Source organism: Toxotes jaculatrix, chromosome 5 (genome assembly GCF_017976425.1).
Source record: "Toxotes jaculatrix isolate fToxJac2 chromosome 5, fToxJac2.pri, whole genome shotgun sequence".
In the NCBI taxonomy this organism is placed as follows: Eukaryota; Metazoa; Chordata; class Actinopteri; family Toxotidae; genus Toxotes; species Toxotes jaculatrix.
The window spans coordinates 13,416,930-13,437,171 of record NC_054398.1 but is presented as its reverse complement, the minus strand read 5'-3'; the positions used below and the strand labels follow the sequence as shown (position 1 = coordinate 13,437,171).

At 42.5% G+C, this 20,242-nt stretch overlaps 1 protein-coding gene across 1 annotated transcript; it reads left to right on the top strand.

Annotated features, from left to right (window-relative positions):
* Window positions 1–2,836: 2,836 nt before the first annotated feature.
* On the top strand, window positions 2,837–19,934 carry LOC121182529 (hepatocyte growth factor). Its single transcript, XM_041039088.1, has 18 exons — window positions 2,837–3,011; window positions 4,261–4,420; window positions 4,736–4,848; window positions 5,511–5,625; window positions 7,280–7,428; window positions 8,768–8,888; window positions 9,975–10,093; window positions 12,172–12,337; window positions 12,437–12,570; window positions 13,429–13,522; window positions 14,768–14,898; window positions 15,740–15,769; window positions 16,296–16,401; window positions 16,995–17,069; window positions 17,331–17,480; window positions 17,578–17,684; window positions 18,022–18,164; window positions 18,677–19,934. Exons 1-18 carry the CDS (start codon window positions 2,963–2,965, stop codon window positions 18,854–18,856), a joined length of 2,142 nt encoding a protein of 713 aa, XP_040895022.1. The 5' UTR covers window positions 2,837–2,962; the 3' UTR covers window positions 18,857–19,934.
* Window positions 19,935–20,242: the final 308 nt, after the last annotated feature.

Sequence of the window (20,242 nt, the reverse complement as noted above, 5' to 3'; positions counted from 1 at the left end):
GAGTGAATTATCGGGGAGGAAAATCAATGGCATATTGAGTGGTTAATATCTGTTAGGGTCCTCTGATTCTCTTTAAATCTATTTTCAGGGATGTGTTGGTGACTCATTCTGCTAATGTGCATGATAACCCACCGATGTGTTAAAACTCCACTTTTGCATTTCTGTCTGCTGCCCACTCTCCAGCTTTCTTTCACCGTCGCAATCTGAAAAATCGAATGAAAATACGATTTGAAGGCCAACTACAGTGCTGCGATGAAGAAAAAAAAGGAGTCTGGTTTTACACACGTTTTATCCGAGAAGTCATATTTTTAAACTGTTTGTAAGGACAGATTGTGTGTATGAGGAGTTTGTTTGTGTTACCCATAACTGTCAGCAGTTCTCAATTACGAGCAGTGACTACAATCGCATGCACTGACAACAGGAAGTGTGTGTTTGTTTAAAGGGGGATCTCTTGACACAGTATCTGTGTTTACAGCGTCCATCCCCACCACTGTCATCACTAACCCCTACACACACTCACACACTCACACACACACAAAAGTCCTAAACGTCTTTCTTTTCTCATTAGAGTGAAATACCTGAGCCACCTCTGCTCTGTGCTCCCACGCTTCCTCAGTCTAAGTCTCTTTCCACTTTCCTTATCTCGCCTGTCTCCCTCAAACTATCCCACCGTCATCCCTTCTTTCCAGTTTCCATTTCCCTCCATCTCTTGTAAAGAAGGTCATGTGGATGAAATCTGGAAGAGAAGCTGGAACGATTAGAGGTCACAATGAGGTCCAACTAATTTGCTGCAGCTGAAAACTTGCACATATGCACGCATACACAAACACACACACACAGAAATAATAGTATACAACACATGGCTCACACAATGCACACATTGCAACTTCCAAACAAATCTGCAGGAAGTCTATTAATACTCTACACACTCCACAAATATGCACTCAGACAGACCAGCCTTCAGTACACTGGTCTGTATTGTACCTCCCTTCTACAGTAAATCCATTTTTCTCACTTTGCTCTTCATTTACACTCTCTGTGTATCAACGTATTCACTCTCCATATCATCCCCATCTCCCACTGAACTTCCTGCCTCCATTACCAGCTGCATGAAGATATGAAGTTTCTGGCAGTAACCAAGCACAGATGTGAGGAGTCTTGAATAGTGACGGCACTCATATGAGCGAGGCAGTGGGCTACTGGGTCTCTCTAATTTCCATCTTATAGCAGAAGCCGTGGCTCTCAGACAAAGTGGAAAGAAAAAAAAAAAACACACACACACCCACAGGATTCTTGCTAGGAGAGTCAGTAATGAGATTGTGGTGATGAGGGCTTTTTTTGTTGTGAGCTCAAACTGGTGAAGGTTATCCAGTCATCTGCTGCTCATTAGTGCGAGCATGCGAGTTTGTGAACGTGCGTGTATGTGCGCTTGAGGGGTAAGATGGGAGAAAAAGAGTCTGAATGCATGTTTGCCTGCATGTGGTTTTGTTGCATGTGTATGTAGAAGAGGGAAGGTAGAGAACGAGAAAGAAAAAAAGGAAGAGAGAGAAAGAAGGAGATGTGTCCGCCGCTCCAGTGAAAGTATCTGACTCATGGCTGATTGTTTATAATTGCGAATGACTCTGTGGTCCTCTCAGGAAGCCGCAGGAGCATTACTCACTGAACCAGAGAGAAGATAGAGATGGAGCCTGCTTACTCCTACATATTTATCCATCTATTCCTGTGTTTTGTTTTGCCCACATGGTGTGAGTTTAAAGAAAATACCGGGAATCCCCACGATGCAGCAACTCGCAATCTGCACTGTGACAACTATTGTGATTTCTATTTAGCGTGCGCCCCATCAGACTGTCACTGGGGGACCGGAGCGCTGCTGTGCGACTGCCGCATCACAGATCTTTAGAGAAAATGCTAAGGCCAGCTAAGTGTCATGTCTCCTATCGCATGCTGTCATCACTGGAAATAGTGATGACACTCAGGAGATGGACTGAGATTTCTTTTCCTCATCCACCCCCCTCCCCCACCAATACCTTCACTTCTTATCTGACACAGGAGTGGGGGGTAAGTAGCATAAACAACCCCCCCCCCCAAGCTCCTCCTTTACGTCCCTACTGAGTTTCCCATTGCTGACAAGCAGCTGCCAATATGTTATATGACATTGCACACGGTGCTGCTTGGTGATCTGGGAAATAAATAAATAAATAAATTCTAAAAAAGATACATGATTGAGTGGGATGCTGCTGCTGTGTGACAGAGAATGGTGGACACAGAATCTGAAGAATAAATAAACTTTCGTATTCATTTTCCCAGAGGGATACATATGTGTAGCTCAGTCAGGTGTATATACATCATCCTCATTGTATTTTGCGAAATTTTTAAATATAATAGTAGCATTAAGAAGAAATGGTGGCAGGGTGTGTGTGTGTGTGTGTGTGGCGGGGGGGGGGGGGGGGGGGGGGGGGGGGGGGGGGTAAACAAAATGAAGGCAAAGAAAGAAACAGAAATAAAGAACAAGTTGCAGATAAATGCTCTGGGTTGTGTGGTCTGAATAAACAAATATGGAAAATATGAATATGAATGAAAATAAGATTAAATATTGTCACTGAAGCTACGGTAATGTGTTTGCTACACTCAGGGCCAATGAATAACACTGGGAACTGAAGAGGAGTGAGGATGGATAGAGAGAAGGAGAGATACAGACAGAAAGAGATAAAAGAAAAGGAGAGAGAGCGAGAGAGAGATAAAGTCACACACACGCACAGACAGAGGGGGAGGGAGGGAGGCGAGGAAGTACTTAGAGAGGAGAGACGCATCATCATCTGTGCAGTGGTGAAAGCAACATCTCCTGGTTGCAGTCCGACAGCACAGTGAGCAGCAATATCTCAGCAATTTGTCTCTCCGAATTAAGAAGAAGAAGACGAAGAAGAAAAAAAAAGAAAAACTTGTTGCTGTGTGTAACGCGGCGATGTGGATTTACAAGCTCATTTTCGGACTCTTCGTCATTTCTTGTTCTGGTAAGTTTGGCGAAAAAACTATTTACAACTGCTCGAATCGCTGCCTATCGGCTGCCACCGGGCTGGAGCTGGTGTCTGAGCGCAGAACAGAACTGTCACACACGAGTTGCTTTATTAGTTCAACTTTGTTTATCCTCAGTCGTGTATAATATTATGAGAGCAGCTCTGCAGTGTTTAGTCTTTACTGTGTGTAGGCTGTTTGTTTTTTGTTTTTTTTTAACTGATGGATCCTCTTTGAAAATTCTCAGTTATTGTCGCATCTACTTCTAATATGATGGTGTACTTGAAGTGATTCTTAGTTTCGGAACAGATGCGCTGGCCTTTTGGACAGAGAGAAGAAAACGATGCGGTTGATATACAACTGACTGATCCATCACTGGCTTTTTTAATCTCAACTCTGCAACCGCGCGTTTCACCGCATAGGGACGCGTAAAAGACAAACAGCAGGTTATCTGAGTGGGCCGCGAGATAAACCAATTCTGCGATAAAGTGACGAGACATAAAGCACCGCTCCAAAAAATGACCCAGTCAAATTAGTGAATCAGTCATCCAGCAGTCCTAACAGAGTGCGACTTATCGGCTCATTGCTCCTCGGCACTCAGGCAGACAAGCATGATGCCTCTGGTCCTCTGCGATCCGCAGGTTTTAAACTCACCGCATCCCCAAACTCCCCAGTACTGAATCTGAAAACACCGGCTCTGATGTCTCTCTGTTCTATACGCGATAGATCCAAGAATCCTTTTACACAGAAACACCCTATGATGGTTAAGTTTTTCTGTGTTGATGAAAGCTCTGAGGCAACATACAGGCACGCCACTGATTCCCCTCACGGTGTGTGTGTGTGTGCGAGCCTTAGTTTCACTGGGGGGGGGCAGTGATAAATGACTGTGCATCCTATTAGGTCCTGCAGATTAATAACAGCTAATACAGACTAATTCACATATTGTAATGCTGTTGCCCAGTGTTCTCTGGACTGGGCTCATTAGCAGATCATCCACAGTGCCTCTCAGACCATGGAGAATAGTCTGATAGTGTGCATGTTTAAAAATGAATAATAATAATAATAACAATAATAATAATAATATTAATTAAAATACAATAAAAACAAACCATATACTAGGCAATTTCATAGTCTACTCCAGGACATCTTTTCTCTAATTTATGCTTTGTACAGGTAAGTGCCAGCTAAAATGTATAAAATGTAAACTAAAACACTGCTGAATGACCATGCTGTGTATCTGTGTATCAGAGGGCAGACGAAATGCGCTCCAGGACTATCAGAAGACTGATGGCATCCGATTGGTTGTTGTTTCCCCTGATTCCTCCTACCTGAGCAAAACCAGGAAGCTGAGCATGGCCAGGTGTGCCAAATCCTGCAGCCGCAACAAAAGGCTCCCCTTCACCTGCAGGTATGTCTGCCCTTATGACATTTCCCATTCAGCTGCATGGTAAAGTAACTCTCCTACAATGTGAATGGCTGTGAATACAGAGAGAGAGTAAAGTGGTGGTTCCTCAAGTTCCTTAATTATGCTTTTCAAAGGTGTGATTCAGTGTTGTCTGGCTGGTCTGGCAGGCCTCCTAAATGCTTTGCATACTCATGTAACTGCTGTTTTAATCGCCTTGGGTTGCTTTTTGCCCGAAAGAAGTTAAAGAAAACTGACCATTATGTACTTCACTCTTTCCCCTTTCTCTCTGCCTCCTTTCCTTTCCTCATTATTCTCCAGAGCATTCCTCTATGATCATAAAAACAGGAAATGCCAGTGGCTGTCATACGACAAGAACTCAACAGGAATTCAGAGCCAACAGGACTTCAACTACCAACTCTATCAAAAGAAAGGTGCCCTCTACTGTTCCACCTTGTCTCTCTACCAGCTGACACCAAATCAGTGTCTCCCCCCGTCCCCATGTCCTCCCATCAGAAAAGCTTCTTTACAGAGTCTCACTTCTGTTCAGCAACACTGCTTCAGCGCGTATGCTCCTTGTTGCTTTAAAATATGTTGGCTAATTTTATACATACATATATATGTATGTATATATTTTCTTCAGTGTGATTTAGCTTTGTAATGATGGCAGTCCTCAAGAGGAAGACGAGGAAGGGCAAGGACCATTGTCGTGTTTATTGCGTCGCAGCACATTATGGTTAATTTTCTGTCATTAAGCAGCGTTTGTGTAAACAATGGAAACTCCCGCCCCACTTGACTCTGGACTGACCACAACAGTGAACACGCAAGCTGTGTAGCCTATTTCACTTGATCCAAATGCTTTGCAGAAGATTAGGAAAACAGATTTGGCTTTTGGCATTGTCACGTCCTTGTTAAGCTCAGTATTATAGCTGAACATCTCCTTCTGTCTGTTTTCTTCATCATCTACACTGGCTCTGTGTACACAAACACTGCTCTCAGGTTGTTGGCTCATCACACCTACTCACTCTCTTGTACTGTCATTCGGTCTCTCGGTCTGTATCTCTCCTCATCCTCGCTCTTTCTTTCTCTCTTTCAGACTATGTAAGAGAGTGCATTGTGGGTACAGGTCAGAGCTACAGGGGGCGGAGGTCAGTGACTGTGAGTGGGATCCGGTGCCAGGCCTGGGCTTCTCCTTTTCCTCATGAACACAAGTAAGATTCACCACAATGTCAAACAAAAATAACGTTAAAGCTGCTTCTTACTGTTACTGTTACTTACTGTTCTTACTGTTAGTGTGGGCCTGTTAGTGATGCAATTAGCTAGTAGCCAGAGGCAAGTCTGTATGTGTTTGTATGTGTATATGACTATGATATATTAAGGTTTGATTAGGCTCTTGGGAGCAGTCATTCATCAAAACTGACCTTGTTGTAACTTACACAGTCACAGATCATTTCCTGCTGTGGCTCTACCGTTTATCAAGGCGCACGTGTGTGTCTGTGTGTGTGTGTGTGTGTGTGTGTGTGCACGTGTGTGTGTTTTACCAGGATTAGGATCATATCTAATATGCAGTCTTTGGTTAAGCCTTAGGTTCGTCCCCCAGCTAAATTCCCAGATAAAGCTCATATTTCAATACGCAGGCATAATGTCTGATACAGTGCAGGTCCTCATAGAAAAAAGAACCAATTAAGTGGAGTTTAAAAACATAAGATGTAAGTGAAGCAATGTCTTCTCTGGGATTATAAAATTGAAATTATTATGTTAAAACAACAAAGAACTCTGTTCTATTGTGGCAACGTTCACAGTGCAATATTTTGTGTAAAAGAAGTACAAAGCTGAAAAAACAACACTGATGAGAAAACAGCAGTAAAATAAGAATAAAGTTTATCATGTGCCAGATTTTTGGAACTGTTAGAGAATCTTATACACAAAACATACACCTCATCTTAGACCTTTATTATCTTCAGCTAATCTCATGCTACCTCCTTCCTTCTCCACTCCCCTCTCCGCAGAGGTATTAAATGATTTTGAAAGGCTTTGTAGTTAGTTGTCACTGCAGCAAATGAATCAAAGAGGGCCGTTTACAATTGTACCTCCAGTGAACCTACTTTATCAGACTGCTAATAATGTCTCTCTAGATCAGGTAATTAAACCCAGGCACTTTGTATGTTTTAACAGTCGACTTACAGGCATGGGAAACTCTGACATACACACAAAAACACTCAAATATACAGACACACACACACACACATTGCATTTTTATCAGTGAAAGGTTTCTCCCCTTTTTTGATTGCCCTGTAAAGACCTTCTCGTTTCTGTCCCTGTCATTACCCACTCCACTGAACGCCTCCTTCAGAACTTAATCTTTTCATCGTCACAGGGAAAAATATGGCTTGACTCAAAGACTTACAGTATGTCCATCATCACAAATGGGGGCCACAGTCATGTGCTTGCCTGATGTAGAAGATGTGAGTCATTTGTCAGTGTGTTTAGACCACGTCCAGAACCTGCCTCATGGAAAACTAACATTGCTTCTATATATTAATGTGTTTTCCCTTATTAACAACATCATGTCATCATCAGTTTGATCCTTAAGCACAGACATCAATTACTTTTGCACTTGTTAATTTCCACTGGTCATGTTTACGGGCAGGTTTCAGCCGGCAGAGTTAAGGAGCAACTCTCTCATAAAACGAGTAAAGGATTCATCATTCTGTCAGAGATAAAAAGAACAACAAAAATGTGGCCTTGGGTGTTTTGTTTTTTTTTTTTTTCAAAAAGAGGTTGTTCTGCATGCTAGTTAAAATATTTGGCAACCGGTCCTGGTACATGTGTCTGTTTGTGTAACTGCAGCTCTGCTTCTGACAGATTCACATCTAAGAGGTACAGGAAGAAGGACCTCAGCGAAAACTACTGTCGCAACCCAGACAACTCCACCATCGGCCCATGGTGCTTTACCACTGACCCTAGGCCAAGCTACAGACACCAGGAGTGTGGCATACCACAATGCTCACAGGGTAGGCTATTCACACACACACACGCACACGCACACACACAAAATATGTCTGCACAGGCATTCATCTTAAGATAATGCCCATTCCACATTGCAAATTGCCTCACCAATTGAGGCCTGATAGCCTGAAATGAGCTGCAGCAAATTAGGCAATCACACTGTACCTTGGACGAAACAACACTGGCTCTAACTGTGCTCCGCTCTACCGCTGCGTGTGTATATGTGTGTGGGTGCACAGGTTTTCTTTATTCACTGAGGCCAGCTGCAGCCATTTCCAGGTGTGTGGTTCAGTTTATGCTGTCCTCTCTCATTCCATCAGGTTCAGGTTTTGTAAATGGTTTGAACCTAAAGAGGCTGGTGTTGCGGTGAAAGAGGATATTAATCCCTCTGTCGTCTCCTCTACATACATTATTAGCTGTTTTACGTCCCCGTGGTCCACATGGATGGAAACCGTTGACTTCGAGTTATGAGTCTGTATAAATAAAACTCTGATATTTAGCTGGCTGTGATGAGAGAAAAGCACTTTCCCACCGGTGTTTCAGCCTCTATGTTACATCACACAATATTACTGTCAGGCACTGATGTCTCCCTGAAGAAAGGGATGATAATGACCTCTGTTATCTAATCCCTGAGGATTCGTGCTGTCAGAGGGGCTGTTTCCTCTGCATGTATGACACTGGATCACGTTAATGAGGAACCAGGCTGTGGTTCGATAAGACAGGACGGGAATCCTTCTTGCTCTCGGGATCACATATGGCATCCCACTGGGTTATCACAAGTTGTACAACAGAGATAATGACTTTTTATTTTGATAGAAGGCCTCCGCTTGTTCAGAAGAAAAATGACTGGAAGGGTTTCTCCAGAAATTAGACGGCCCTAATAGGAAACATACACAAAGACACGCAAACATGGCGTGCGCAAGCACACATACACATGCAGCCATTGGTATTAAATGTGCTCTGTCATGACAGCAGTGGACTCAGAAACATCTGTTTCTGATCTGCATGCTCTCTGTTGTTTACACAAGACGGTGTGTACTACTCACCATGCAACAAATGGTGCCTTCTCAACATCAAAGAGAGCCTTTCCTTCATTAGTGTAAGAGATAATATGTGCTTCCATACATTATGTGTATGTGTATATAATGTCTGAACTTAAGGGAGATCTATTAAGTATGTGTGAAAGTTTTATTGCAAAATGCTACATAACTATTTTAGGTCAGAAAATCATGGCTTAAAATGTATGATATTTCTCATTGTGAAAATCTGAACTGCTGTTAGTTTGTGTCTGAATTTCTCTTAACTGTTGTGCTGTGTGTGTGTGTGTGTGTCATTGCTCCATAGTGGAGTGTATGAACTGTAATGGGGAAGATTACAGGGGACCCATGGACCACACAGAGAGTGGAAAAGAATGCCAGCGCTGGGACCTGGATGAACCACACAAACACCTGTACCACCCGAAGAGGTGACACACTCAAGCACACACACTTGTGCATGCACACATGCATCTGCATCACACTAAACTGTGCTTGCTCAATCACACTTAAGCCCACGCACACAGATACATATAAAGTAATAGCAAAAAGCATGAGAAATACTTTATGTAATAATACGTTCATACAACAGTTTCATGTGGTTGTGGTGCACTAATTCTGGAGATGAAGTGATTTGGAGTCAGCCAGTGTGCCTTTCCCTGAAGGAATGCCATCAGAATCCAGTGTGTAATTTTGTGTTTCTAGCAGTGCTGTGCTGGGAAAACTCTTCATTCTGACTTAATTGGCCTAAATTCCTTTAAACTCTCTGTAGATTATAAAGCAGACTTGTGTCCAGCCCTGAGAAAAGCTTATACCTATTTTAGGGAGGCCATACATTTTAGTCTGCATTAGTATTCCTTACATGCTCTTTGTGTGTGTGTGTGTGTGTGCATGCGTGTGTGTGTGTGTGTGTGTGTGTACGCCGGCTGCGTGCGTCTGTATCAAGAGAGTGTTCCAACTAGTCGGACGGCAGGTGGTCTGGATTAGTGGGGACTCGTTAACACATCCTTAATCATCCCAGTGTTTGTGTAAACGAGGTCCCAGACTTCTCATAGCACTAATGTAATGAGAGGGTCCCACAGCCTGATACTGCACGCCTGGAGGCTGCAGGCCTGGAGGGATGTGGGACTTGGGGATGACTTACTGTAGAACACCTGCAGAGGCGCAGCTTATTATCTTCCTTCACTCCCCTGAGCTCTGAGCAGATTCACAGATGGAATTCTTGCACCATTCCAGTTACTAATGCTTTGGTTGCGTGTAAAGGTGAGCTGTCTCTCTGCTTCTATTCTGTTCTCATAAGGATTCAGTAGGAAAATGGAAATAAGAATCTCCTTTCAGGTACCTCTGGGCTTTAAGAATGATGTGACAATTAATGTTTTGTGCCACTATTACTTAACTTGAAGTCAGAGAGCGGTGCTGTGGGTCGTGCAACAATGGGATTTTCTGCTAAGCTTTTCACTCTTACATAGCTTTTGTCTAAACACTGAGGTTATATTATGCTGCATGGTTTGTATTAGGTACCCTGACAAGGGCCTGGATGATAACTACTGTAGGAACCCGGATGGACGCCACAGACCCTGGTGCTTTACCACAGACCCAAACACGCCTTGGGAGTACTGCAGCATCAAAGTCTGTGGTAAGCATGTTTGTTTGTGTGTGGTTGAATGCATTAGCATTAGTCATGCATGTTTAAAGGAGGGCTATACATGTCTGTGCGTGAGTGTGTATAGTGTTCTGTACAGGCCCATGAACTGTGATTGACTGCACCAAAATTTACAACTTGCCATACCTTTCATTTGACTACTCCCCTCCCTCTCATTGGCTGATACTATTGAATACACACATACATACACACACACGCAGAGTTCCCTCCTTAGGTTTGGCTCTCTGTTATGTCTTCTCTAATAGCCAGAGTGTTTATTTTCCCCCTGCGCCATTGACCTGCTGTTTATTGTTCTATGCCAGCTCTTACGTGTGGTGGTCAAACTGCATGGGGCTCAGTTACTGCTACACATTTACTTCCTGTTACTCACACACAGACACTACACAAGGGTCATACGCACCACAAGCAGATCGCTTTCATTACACCTCACACACTTAGCGTAAGCAGTATGACTGATGTTCAAGAGCTAGGGGTACGTGTCATGTCTGGCTTTGTGTTTTGTGTGTCTATACACTTGTACGGATAACTGTATGTTCTTAGTTAACCCTGCAATCAGTGACGAGTCTCAGAGACAGTCACTGTGGTCCTCAAGAACATAAAACAGAAAGAGCAGTGGTGTTATTGTTGGGCTCAGCTTCTTTCTCCTGAGACTGTGACTGGCCTGTTTGCCTGCTAGAATCATCAGCAGTCCTGGCACCATGTTTACTAGATGGCAGCTCTCCATGTGGACCCAGTGATTCACTGTTCCCCCTTCTTTTTCCCCTCTAAAAACTGTCTCCCACCCTGTGCACTCTCTCCATCTCTCTCTCTCTCTCTCTCTCTCTCTCTCTCTCTCTGATATGGGAGTTTGTTGGGAACAGACCAAGTTTACGACCTAGTTAGCCTTAATCAAAACAAGGCACAGAGGAGAGAGCAAGAGACAGAGAGACAAAGTGTTCTTTTGTCAAGGCCTGCTCTTTTGTTTTCTGTCACAACTAGTGCATATCTATTTTTAGACATATTGTATGGGCAGAAAAAGTCTGTTTTAATACTCTTGAAGATCTGCAGCTTTGAACATTGCTGGGATACAAATATGCACAATGTTCAGGCTAACGAACTTGTGTAACTTGTGCGTAATGAGAAGAATTCCTGTAAAAATAATGTTGGCCATATTAGCTTCAATATACAGTAGGGGGGGCTATTCTGAGGAAAGCAGGTGGCCATAACATTGAGGCTGTTGAGCCTGCATTGTGTGACTGCTACAGCTGGAACTGGGACCTCCGCACCACGGGTCTGAGTAGGAGAAATAATAATTGAAAACTATCTACAAATGGCAGGCAAATGGAGTGTTATTTTATAATCTACTTCATCAAGGTTTCAGCGCAGCGCCACAGTTCATCTGAAGTTTGCTTCGCTTCTATGAAGTTCACTTACGTCCAACCTCTTTATGTAGTTTACAGTCATTGTTTTCTACATCTCTCCATCCACCATTTCAACTAAATCTGGCTTTTACCCATTTCTTTGTCTTTTCTGTTCAAATTGCAGGATAAATTAGCGAGCCAAACAATTTCTGATGGATTTCATTTCCTTATTTGGTAAAGTCACATGTGAAATTTTATCCTGATGTGGCATATGGGGGTGGCCTTCAACGACACAACTATAATCATAGGCTACCTGTTGTTTAATGTGTTGTCCTGTATTTACTCAGCTGTTCCAGATTTGTGTGTGCTGTAGGAAAGAAGTCATTTAGTGTAGATAGTTCAGTGTGTGTAGTTTCAATAATCTTAAAGGCCTATTTTCATTTTAAGGTTTTCTCATTTAGCTTAAGCATAAATTGTCTTTTGACATTTATAGAATACGCCTTAGTCTTTTATGTTTCAACTATAACACCACAAGATCTAGAGCCTTGACTACTATACACTATGTACTATATATTTTTTGTTTATTTTTTTATTACCTTGTAAAACTGTAAGCTTGGGTTGTTGGAAAAGGCTGAAAAACTATATTTCACACATTGTACTTTATCTTGACCAAACTAACCCAACCCCTTAATATTTTTTGCTCTTCCACAGAAACACCTCCCAAAAGTAATGTGGTGGAAACAACCGAGTGTTACCAGGGCAGAGGAGAGGGCTATAGGGGGACGGTGGACGTGACACCCACTGGACTCCCCTGCCAACGCTGGGACTCTCAGTATCCCCACAACCACACATTCTCACCTCAAGCCTACCCCTGCAAGTGAGTCAGACACTCACATAAGACAGCCATCCACTCACTCACCCACCTGCATGCACTTATCCAAGCAGATTACGGGAGGACTTTCTCTGTGTTTTCCAGGGACCTGAGAGAAAACTACTGTCGGAATCCAGATGGCCAAGAATTCCCCTGGTGCTTCACGACGGACCCAAGGGTCCGCACAATGCTCTGCACCAACATCCCTCAGTGCGGCACCCAAAACAAGCCTGGCAGTGGTGAGAGACTCAACAGCTTTATCTAATACTCAAAACAGCAAGGGAAAAGCTGATTTTCCCTACATCAGCAGCAGAGAAATTTTTGGCATTTTCATATTTTGTGGACCGCGGAGTTCACACGAGACCCCATAACCACACGTATTGTTTTGTAAGCACGTTTACTGCGTCCCTGTGGAGAACTGTAGCCCTATAGGACTGTGGGAAGGACTGACCACCACGCCTCACATAAACCAAATCTGACAGCAGCTCAAGATCGTCAGGTCTCACTGGACAGTAAAAGATGGAGTTGAAGGATTAGTGCTGGATGAGATTCTTTCTGGGGTAGCAAGAGCTTTGGAAGCAAAAGACGCAGATCTATGGCTGAGTACACAAATTCAAATTTCCCAAGGGATCTTAAGAGTATTTCTTTGTGATTGTGTGGCCTTGCATTGGGATTATAAACCCCCTCTGAGGTTGTACTGTGGTCTACCCTTGAGGGTTGAATATGTTCCCATATAGAAATGAGATGCAGAGTGACAGAGAGCTTCAAAACCTTATTCATGGCCCATGTTTTTCTAAGATATCATTGCGGATGACTTCTTTGTGTTCCCAGCTCTAGATCCAATGACAGCCGTGATGGATAAGAAACTACGGGTTGTTTGGATTCTTCTGCTTAAACTGATATAGTACAACAATTCTGTGTGGCAAAGAATGCACAAAGACTGTTTAGCTGATGCAGGTTTATAGAAGATTAGCAATCTTGAGTACTGCTTGCTGTGCATGGTTTTTGTTCAAAACTGTTGTTTGTTCGTAAAGACATGGAATATGTGTCTAGAATTCCTGTCTAATATGTCCTCTTTTTTTATTGTCCAAATCCAGACTGCTATGAAAGCTTTGGAGAGAATTATCAAGGACAGCAGTCAAGGACTAGATCAAACCTGCCCTGTGCTCCCTGGACAGACCACAGTAACAGGTCAGCCCACTGGATCCCTGCTACTTCTTAACCTAATAACTTTCCCAAACTCCACTATGATGTACAAAACAGACCTACACCATTAATAAACTTCAGACAAGTGTGCCTACCTAAAATAGAGATCAAAATGTCACACAGCTCTTGTACATGTAACCCACCAGAGTCTACGTTCAAGTGTAGAGGTTTTTTAGGAGCTCAGTGGGATCAAAGCAAACTGCTGATAATGAGCAGAAAACATGCAAATTTTATGGATTTCAACAGGAGAAATGAGCTCTCTGTGATACAGGCTTGTCCATGACAGCCTGAGTGTGCAGGAGAATGTGTTTTCAAGAACCATGTGTGCGAACCTGATATGTGGTGGTTAGTGCAGGGAGGTGCCCTATTATTGACCTCTAGTTAAGTCTTATTGTTGTTAGCGGATCAAGCAGGGCCTCTTGTTTCTCAGAGGAGAAAACAGCTCCTGCGGGTGCCGTGACTAGCCTCTCCAGCATCTCCTAATGGCTGAAGAAGTGTATCCCTGAAGATGACCTAACTCAGCAGGAATGACTCCCAGTGATAACTTGGCTGGGGGATATACACTTCACTCCTCACCTTTGACCCCAAACCCCTCCTTTGTAAGAACACCTCAAAGCCAATCAGCTCCACCGCTTGGCTCCTGCCCAGGGTCAAAAGTCAGGGTTAGGGAGTCAGAGCGAAAGCACGGCTGTTATGCTAGCTGCTAGAAATACAACACACACAAACACAGATTTCAAACTCTGGATCACTTTGATTTGGTACCCAGCATCCCCTCTCTCGTGTCTCCCTTTTCTCTTACAATTCTTCACCTTATCAGCCGAGGAATTCAGTGTGGGAAAGAGTTCTGTTTGTGGTTTTAAAATTCTTATGAGAATACCCTCATGTGTGGGATATGTCTACATGAGCATGCATTAGGTATGTGAGTGTAGGTGGGTGCATATTGTCTCAGTGACTAATTCCTTTGCAGATCACCTCCTTATCTTGTCTGGAGGGAGAGAGCCTACACAGCTGTGTTGTTTGACTGTCCAGATCCTATCTCGATTAAATTCGTTCAGCTTTTACTAATAGTTACAAATCTCCAGCAAATCCCTTTTACTTTCATCAACAGCTGAATTATGTGCTTAAAGGGAGAAAAAAAACTTCCTTTTGTTTTGAAAATTGTCTTCATGGCTTACTGAGTGTTTATGAAAGATTAGTTATTGGATCTTTTGTGTTTGTATGTTTGTCCAGTGGTGAGAGGGGCATGCTGATGGCTGGCCTGGAGGGGAACTACTGCAGAAACCCTGATAAAGACAAACATGGTCCTTGGTGTTACACCAACAACTCTGCCATACCCTGGGACTACTGTACTGTAAAACCATGTGAGTACATGGATGTGTGTGCATGCGGTACCTTCACAGACACGCACAATCTCACACGGAGACACACCGTCAGGGGAAACAATCTGTGAGACTGTGGCAAATTGAAAGTTTCTCATACTTATGGATGTAAGACACAGATAGTGTGGATTTGTTTGCACTTTGTCTGGTTGTCTGTCTCGCTCACACACACACCCGCACTTTATTTGCAGTGTGTACATCTGTCTACACTCGCAGGTCAGTGTGTGTCAGAGGAGATTCACAACTCATCAGGAAGACAGGGGAGGGTTCTTTCTAACGATTCCCACATGGACCAAAAGCAAGAGGCATCATGGCTGTGTGTGTTTGCCTGGGTCTTCAATGATGATGTGTTAGTGCTATTGTGTTTATATGAAAACTACGCAGGTATCCACAGTGTTTCTGACAACGAAAAATCTTTTATTTTTACAAAAAATTTTATCGGCTGTTAGGACCACACCAGTGATTTTGCATGTTTTAGCCTATTTACTACACATTACATATACTTCACATTACAACTAATTTGTTGGCCTGGAACTATAGGAGAAGTACATTTTTAAAAAATGTAAAACCGTTGATCTTGCACTTGAAAATGGTCAGCATAAATCTTAAATAGCTACAACTTGCAGCCACATGAGGCTTGTTATATTCAATCAAAGCCCTACAGATTAATAAAAAAAAACAATTATTGTGACCTGTCTGACAAATACACTGGCCCCAGTGGCCGTGGCTAAACCGCCACTGTGAAATTTATACCCCTGTGTGAGGTCACCTCTTATCTTGTAGCACTTAATACTCCCTTGTTTGTCTCCTCTGCTCTCTGCAGGTGATGCTTCACAGAACGCCATTCCACTGGGTGAGTGTCAGCTCCTCTGTGTGTCTGTGTTTGAAAGTGGCTCAGCTGCTGATCTGTATTTGATAGCCTCCAAGGCAAGTGGTGGTGTTTTCAGAACCTGATGGAGTCCCCTTTTTTATGTGCAGCTATTACGGTACATGATGCAGGACATTAAGTTGTCACGGTGGCATCTGTTTCTGTGTATGTGTATATATAGGTGTGGGTGACTCGTTCATCTCCACATAATAATTTGAGAACAGAGGATGAACCACTAAATCTCTGGTTACACACAGTTCAAATTACACACGTGTTACGTGAACATAACCAATAATTACCTTAACTAATGGCCTCATCAGCATATGTTTCATATATAATGGTGATTGTGGTGGATAATTAGGTAACTCAAGTTCCTCTTGTATTGCAAGTGTGTAAACCTGTCACCATTAACTGCAGCATGTCTGGGAATGCATATTTATATCTTAAATTAAATATACATTACACGACATGAGTCATATTGAATTATCTGGGTGCGTGTTTCTGCTTCTAGGAGAGCTGTCCTCTGTGGGGTGTTTTGTCCATAAGAGAACCAGGATTGTGGGAGGAGGCCCAGTGAGCATATCAGAAGGCAGCTGGATGGTCAGCATACAGAAAGGGTACAGCATCGCCTTTAATATTCTACACATCTTCTTTTACCACTGAAGAAGAACAGGATGTCTTCCTGTCCAGACTACCCTTGAATTCATAAAAAATTCAGTGGAATTTTTCTTTCTTTTCATTTATGTTCTCTGTTGTTTCAGCTGTTGTTTCAGAGGCCTTTCTACAATGCTCCCCAACACTCTGCAGCACACATGCAAACATTTGAAAGCAAATGTAGGGATTGCTTTATGGTTTAAGTCGCTTTGATGCATATACATTTTTGAGAAACAGAACTCACCTAATTATAAAAGAAGCCAATTACACACTGTAAAAGCATGGACTCGTTTAGATAAAAGCATATAATATATATACTTTGTGTAATATAAAGTATATATCTGTAAAGCTTGAGATGTGATCTAGGTCATTTTGTGATGTATGCGTCTACGGACTAAAATTGTATTTAGCATGTTGGAGAAACAACTGGATTCCTGTCAGTTCCCAATGTATACTCCCCAGCAATGACAGCATAAGTTTATGTTCAGTATTTCACAACTGCTGATGTCTCAGATTAGTCTTTCATGTGCCGTTTGTGTTTTTCTGCTTTTTCCAGGTCAATGCACTGGTGTGGGGGTTCACTAATACGAGAGGAATGGGTGCTCACTGACAGACAGTGCTTCTCCTCATGGTAATGCTCGCTTGTCTGTTAATGTGAATTCCTTCCTTTCGCTTGGACCTTGAAATGTCGGTGCATTTTTCTTTTATGCCCTCAGTGTATTAAATTCAAGATTTATTTCGTTCAGTTCATATGTTTCTCTCTATATTCAAGCATAACTGACTCTTTTCAGTTGCTACTGTGTGCCCCGATCAGTCTGAACTAGCTTCTCAGTAGAGAGTAATAAATGTGGGATATTTTATAAAGTATTAACTCTGTCTTCTGCCTCTCCAGTGTTCCAGACCTCAGTGAGTATCGGGTGTGGCTTGCAGTCTCTGATATTCGAGAGGGCGCTCCTGACTTGTCCAAGAGACAGGAAGTCAGCATAGCTCATGTGATATGTGGCCCCGAGGGCTCTAGTTTAGCCCTCATAAGGCTGTCTAAGTGAGTGCCTGGAAAAATAATCTCAAAGATATATTTATATGTTTGTGTGCCATGTTGATCATGCTTTGTATTTTCTGTGTTCATTAAATATGTCCAGGCCTGCCCTTCCTGCAGACAATGTCCATACGATTCAGCTGCCTGTGGCCGGGTGCTCCATCCCACAAGGAACAATATGTAAAATGTATGGATGGGGCGAGACTAAAGGTACAGATATTCTATATTCTACATTCACTCTACATGCATACTCTCCAGGTCCCCTAGATTTGCAATATATTGCATTTATATTGCATTTTTCCTGCAGCAATCCTGATTTATTTTCTTTTTTTTGTTTTTATGATATAAAGTGGAGCAACATATATAGCAAGTATATTATGGCACAGTCATGCTAAATGCTAAAAACTATATATCATTATATTATGTTTATATTACAAGATCATATGCAAGCCGAAAAGGAAGGAGTTCTACAGTACAATGGAGACATTTGTATTGCATATGCTACAGCAGAACAGAAGCGGTAAAGTGCAATGTCAAACTCTTTCAGGAACTGGCCATGATGACGTACTAAAGGCGGTTGACCTGCCCATTGTCAGTAACGAAAGGTGCAGAGAGATGCACAGAGGAAACTTCCACATCACCAACAACAAAATCTGTGCAGGAGGCAAGAGGAATGAGGGAGTGTGTGAGGTAAACTGTTACTCATTTACATATTTATTTTTCTAGCGAGGTGTTTTACCAAATGACTTTTTTCAGAGATCAGAAGGAAAAATCCACACTAGAATTCATATGGTGCACTCAGTCCGTGTTGGTAAACATGAACAAGCCTTTAGACCTTTGGATAAAGTAATTGTTGCCAGTGTGAATTTATGGGGATATTAGCGCCTTGGTTCTACATAGAGCTTTCAAAGCTCAGTTTGATCTAAATCTCAAACAAATGTTCTTTGAATCCGTGGGCTTAGCATTCAGTCCGTTGTAAATAGAGCCGCTGGAGACTGTTGCACTCAATTTCATCAGCGATTAAAGCCTTGGTTTTGTGGTTTAGCTTTGAAAGAGAGCTGTCCATGTTCACAAAAACTGGTGGTAGTGTCTGTCACTGAGAGCGTAAAAATGCATTTTGCTTTCAAAATTGCAAACAGTGATGAGAGCCATTTCTTAACCACTGACGCAGAAAAATGTGCTATCTATTTCTCCTTCTGCAGAGGGATTATGGCGGCCCTCTTGTGTGTCAGGATGGTGAGATCAGGGTTATTGTCGGAGTGAGTGTCCATGGCAGAGGCTGTGCTCGGGCCAACCAGCCTGGCATCTTCATCAATGTGCCCTTCTACACGCAGTGGATCTACAAGGTCTTCAAATATTACCCCAACCTGGAGACTGCTTAGCCAGACTCAACAGAGAACAAAACAAAATCAAGCCTAGAGCCTCTAACTTCTGTAAATCCAATGGTGCACTCAGGACACCTGGTTTCTATGTTGTTCATACTTGCGTAAACCACAGATCAATAAGAAACTGATCTGAGGATAGATGAACGGAAGGGGAAACGCTGTGATGTAAGGTTTAAACACATCATTAACAGACACCACACTGATCCTGTGAGTCACTGATGGTAATTACAAAGAGGAAAAGTTGATACTGTTCATATCTTTGGGAACGGGAAATGAATTGCTGAAGTAGCTAACAGGAAAAGAAGGGACCCACTGCAAGTTTTTTGTTACAGTGAAAAAAGAAAGATGTTTCTTACTGAGTTCAAAGCAGTTCAGGTAAACAAATATTTTGCTTTCATCCATTTTCCACAATTTTCTTTTGGTAGCAAATCCACCAGAGCGGTATGTGTGCATGTGAATACTCTTGATTCCTGGCATTACTTGAATGTTTTAAAACACCAAAGTGCAGTGGTTCAGCAGCTGCCTCTGTAGAGTACATGAATGGGCCACTTAGAAAACTATCCAGTGGTAGGGCAATGTTAAGGGCACTCTAACCGAGCTCCATGCATCGCCAAGGGGCTTAGATGAAGTGGCCCTTACTGTACATAGTATTTTAATGGGTGTATTTCTGACACTCTAAAAGTGATTTGGGTCTTATAGATCTATGACAAGAGAGAATGAATGTCATGTTAGGCAGATAAATGATGTACAGTGTGTTATCTACATTTCAGCTTTCAGTCATGTTTCTGTCTCTTAATGATGTCAGCTGTATGGTAACACCAAAATAAACTCCATTTCAGCGTTGTAATGTTATCACAGTATCACTGACTGTACATATGAGGATGCTCTTAGCAGTCTGTGTAGATAGAAGGAAATGTCAAGCTGGTCATCCTTTATAGGATTTGAAAAAAAAAAGCAGAAAATGCAACATACATGTCTACACACCATCTCTTTCTATCTAAAAGCTAATATTTCCTACAGCCTGTGTTAATTCATGATGGGTGTGTGTGTGTGTGTGCGTGTGTGCATCTGTTTTTGTATGTTTTTCTGCAGCAGTGTCTGCAAAAAAGAAAACTGCAGAAAGTGTGTGCGTGTGTGTGTGTGAGAGAGAGAGCTTGTGCATGTTTGAGCCAGAGCTGAATGAATTATCCTCTCCCCACACTCAGACCTTGGCAGTCCTCCAATTCCAATCCACTCTGGATATTAGCGTCACAAAGTCTGTCACTTCAAACTTTGTCATGGAAAAGGAAGAGATGGTCTTTGTAACTGCATTGCCTGTAATGGATGCTTCACTGAGATGACTGAAAAGCCCTTGAAACAAATTAACACACCTCTTTTACCAGT

Excerpts from the sequence above, each read along its gene's own strand:
- LOC121182529 (XM_041039088.1), top strand. The coding sequence starts at position 2,963 with ATGTGGATTTACAAGCTCATTTTCGGACTCTTCGTCATTTCTTGTTCT. Across the intron at positions 3,012-4,260 it reads CTTCGTCATTTCTTGTTCTG|AGGGCAGACGAAATGCGCTC; the intron begins GTAAGTTTGGCG and ends TCTGTGTATCAG. Across the intron at positions 5,626-7,279 it reads CCTTTTCCTCATGAACACAA|ATTCACATCTAAGAGGTACA; the intron begins GTAAGATTCACC and ends TGCTTCTGACAG.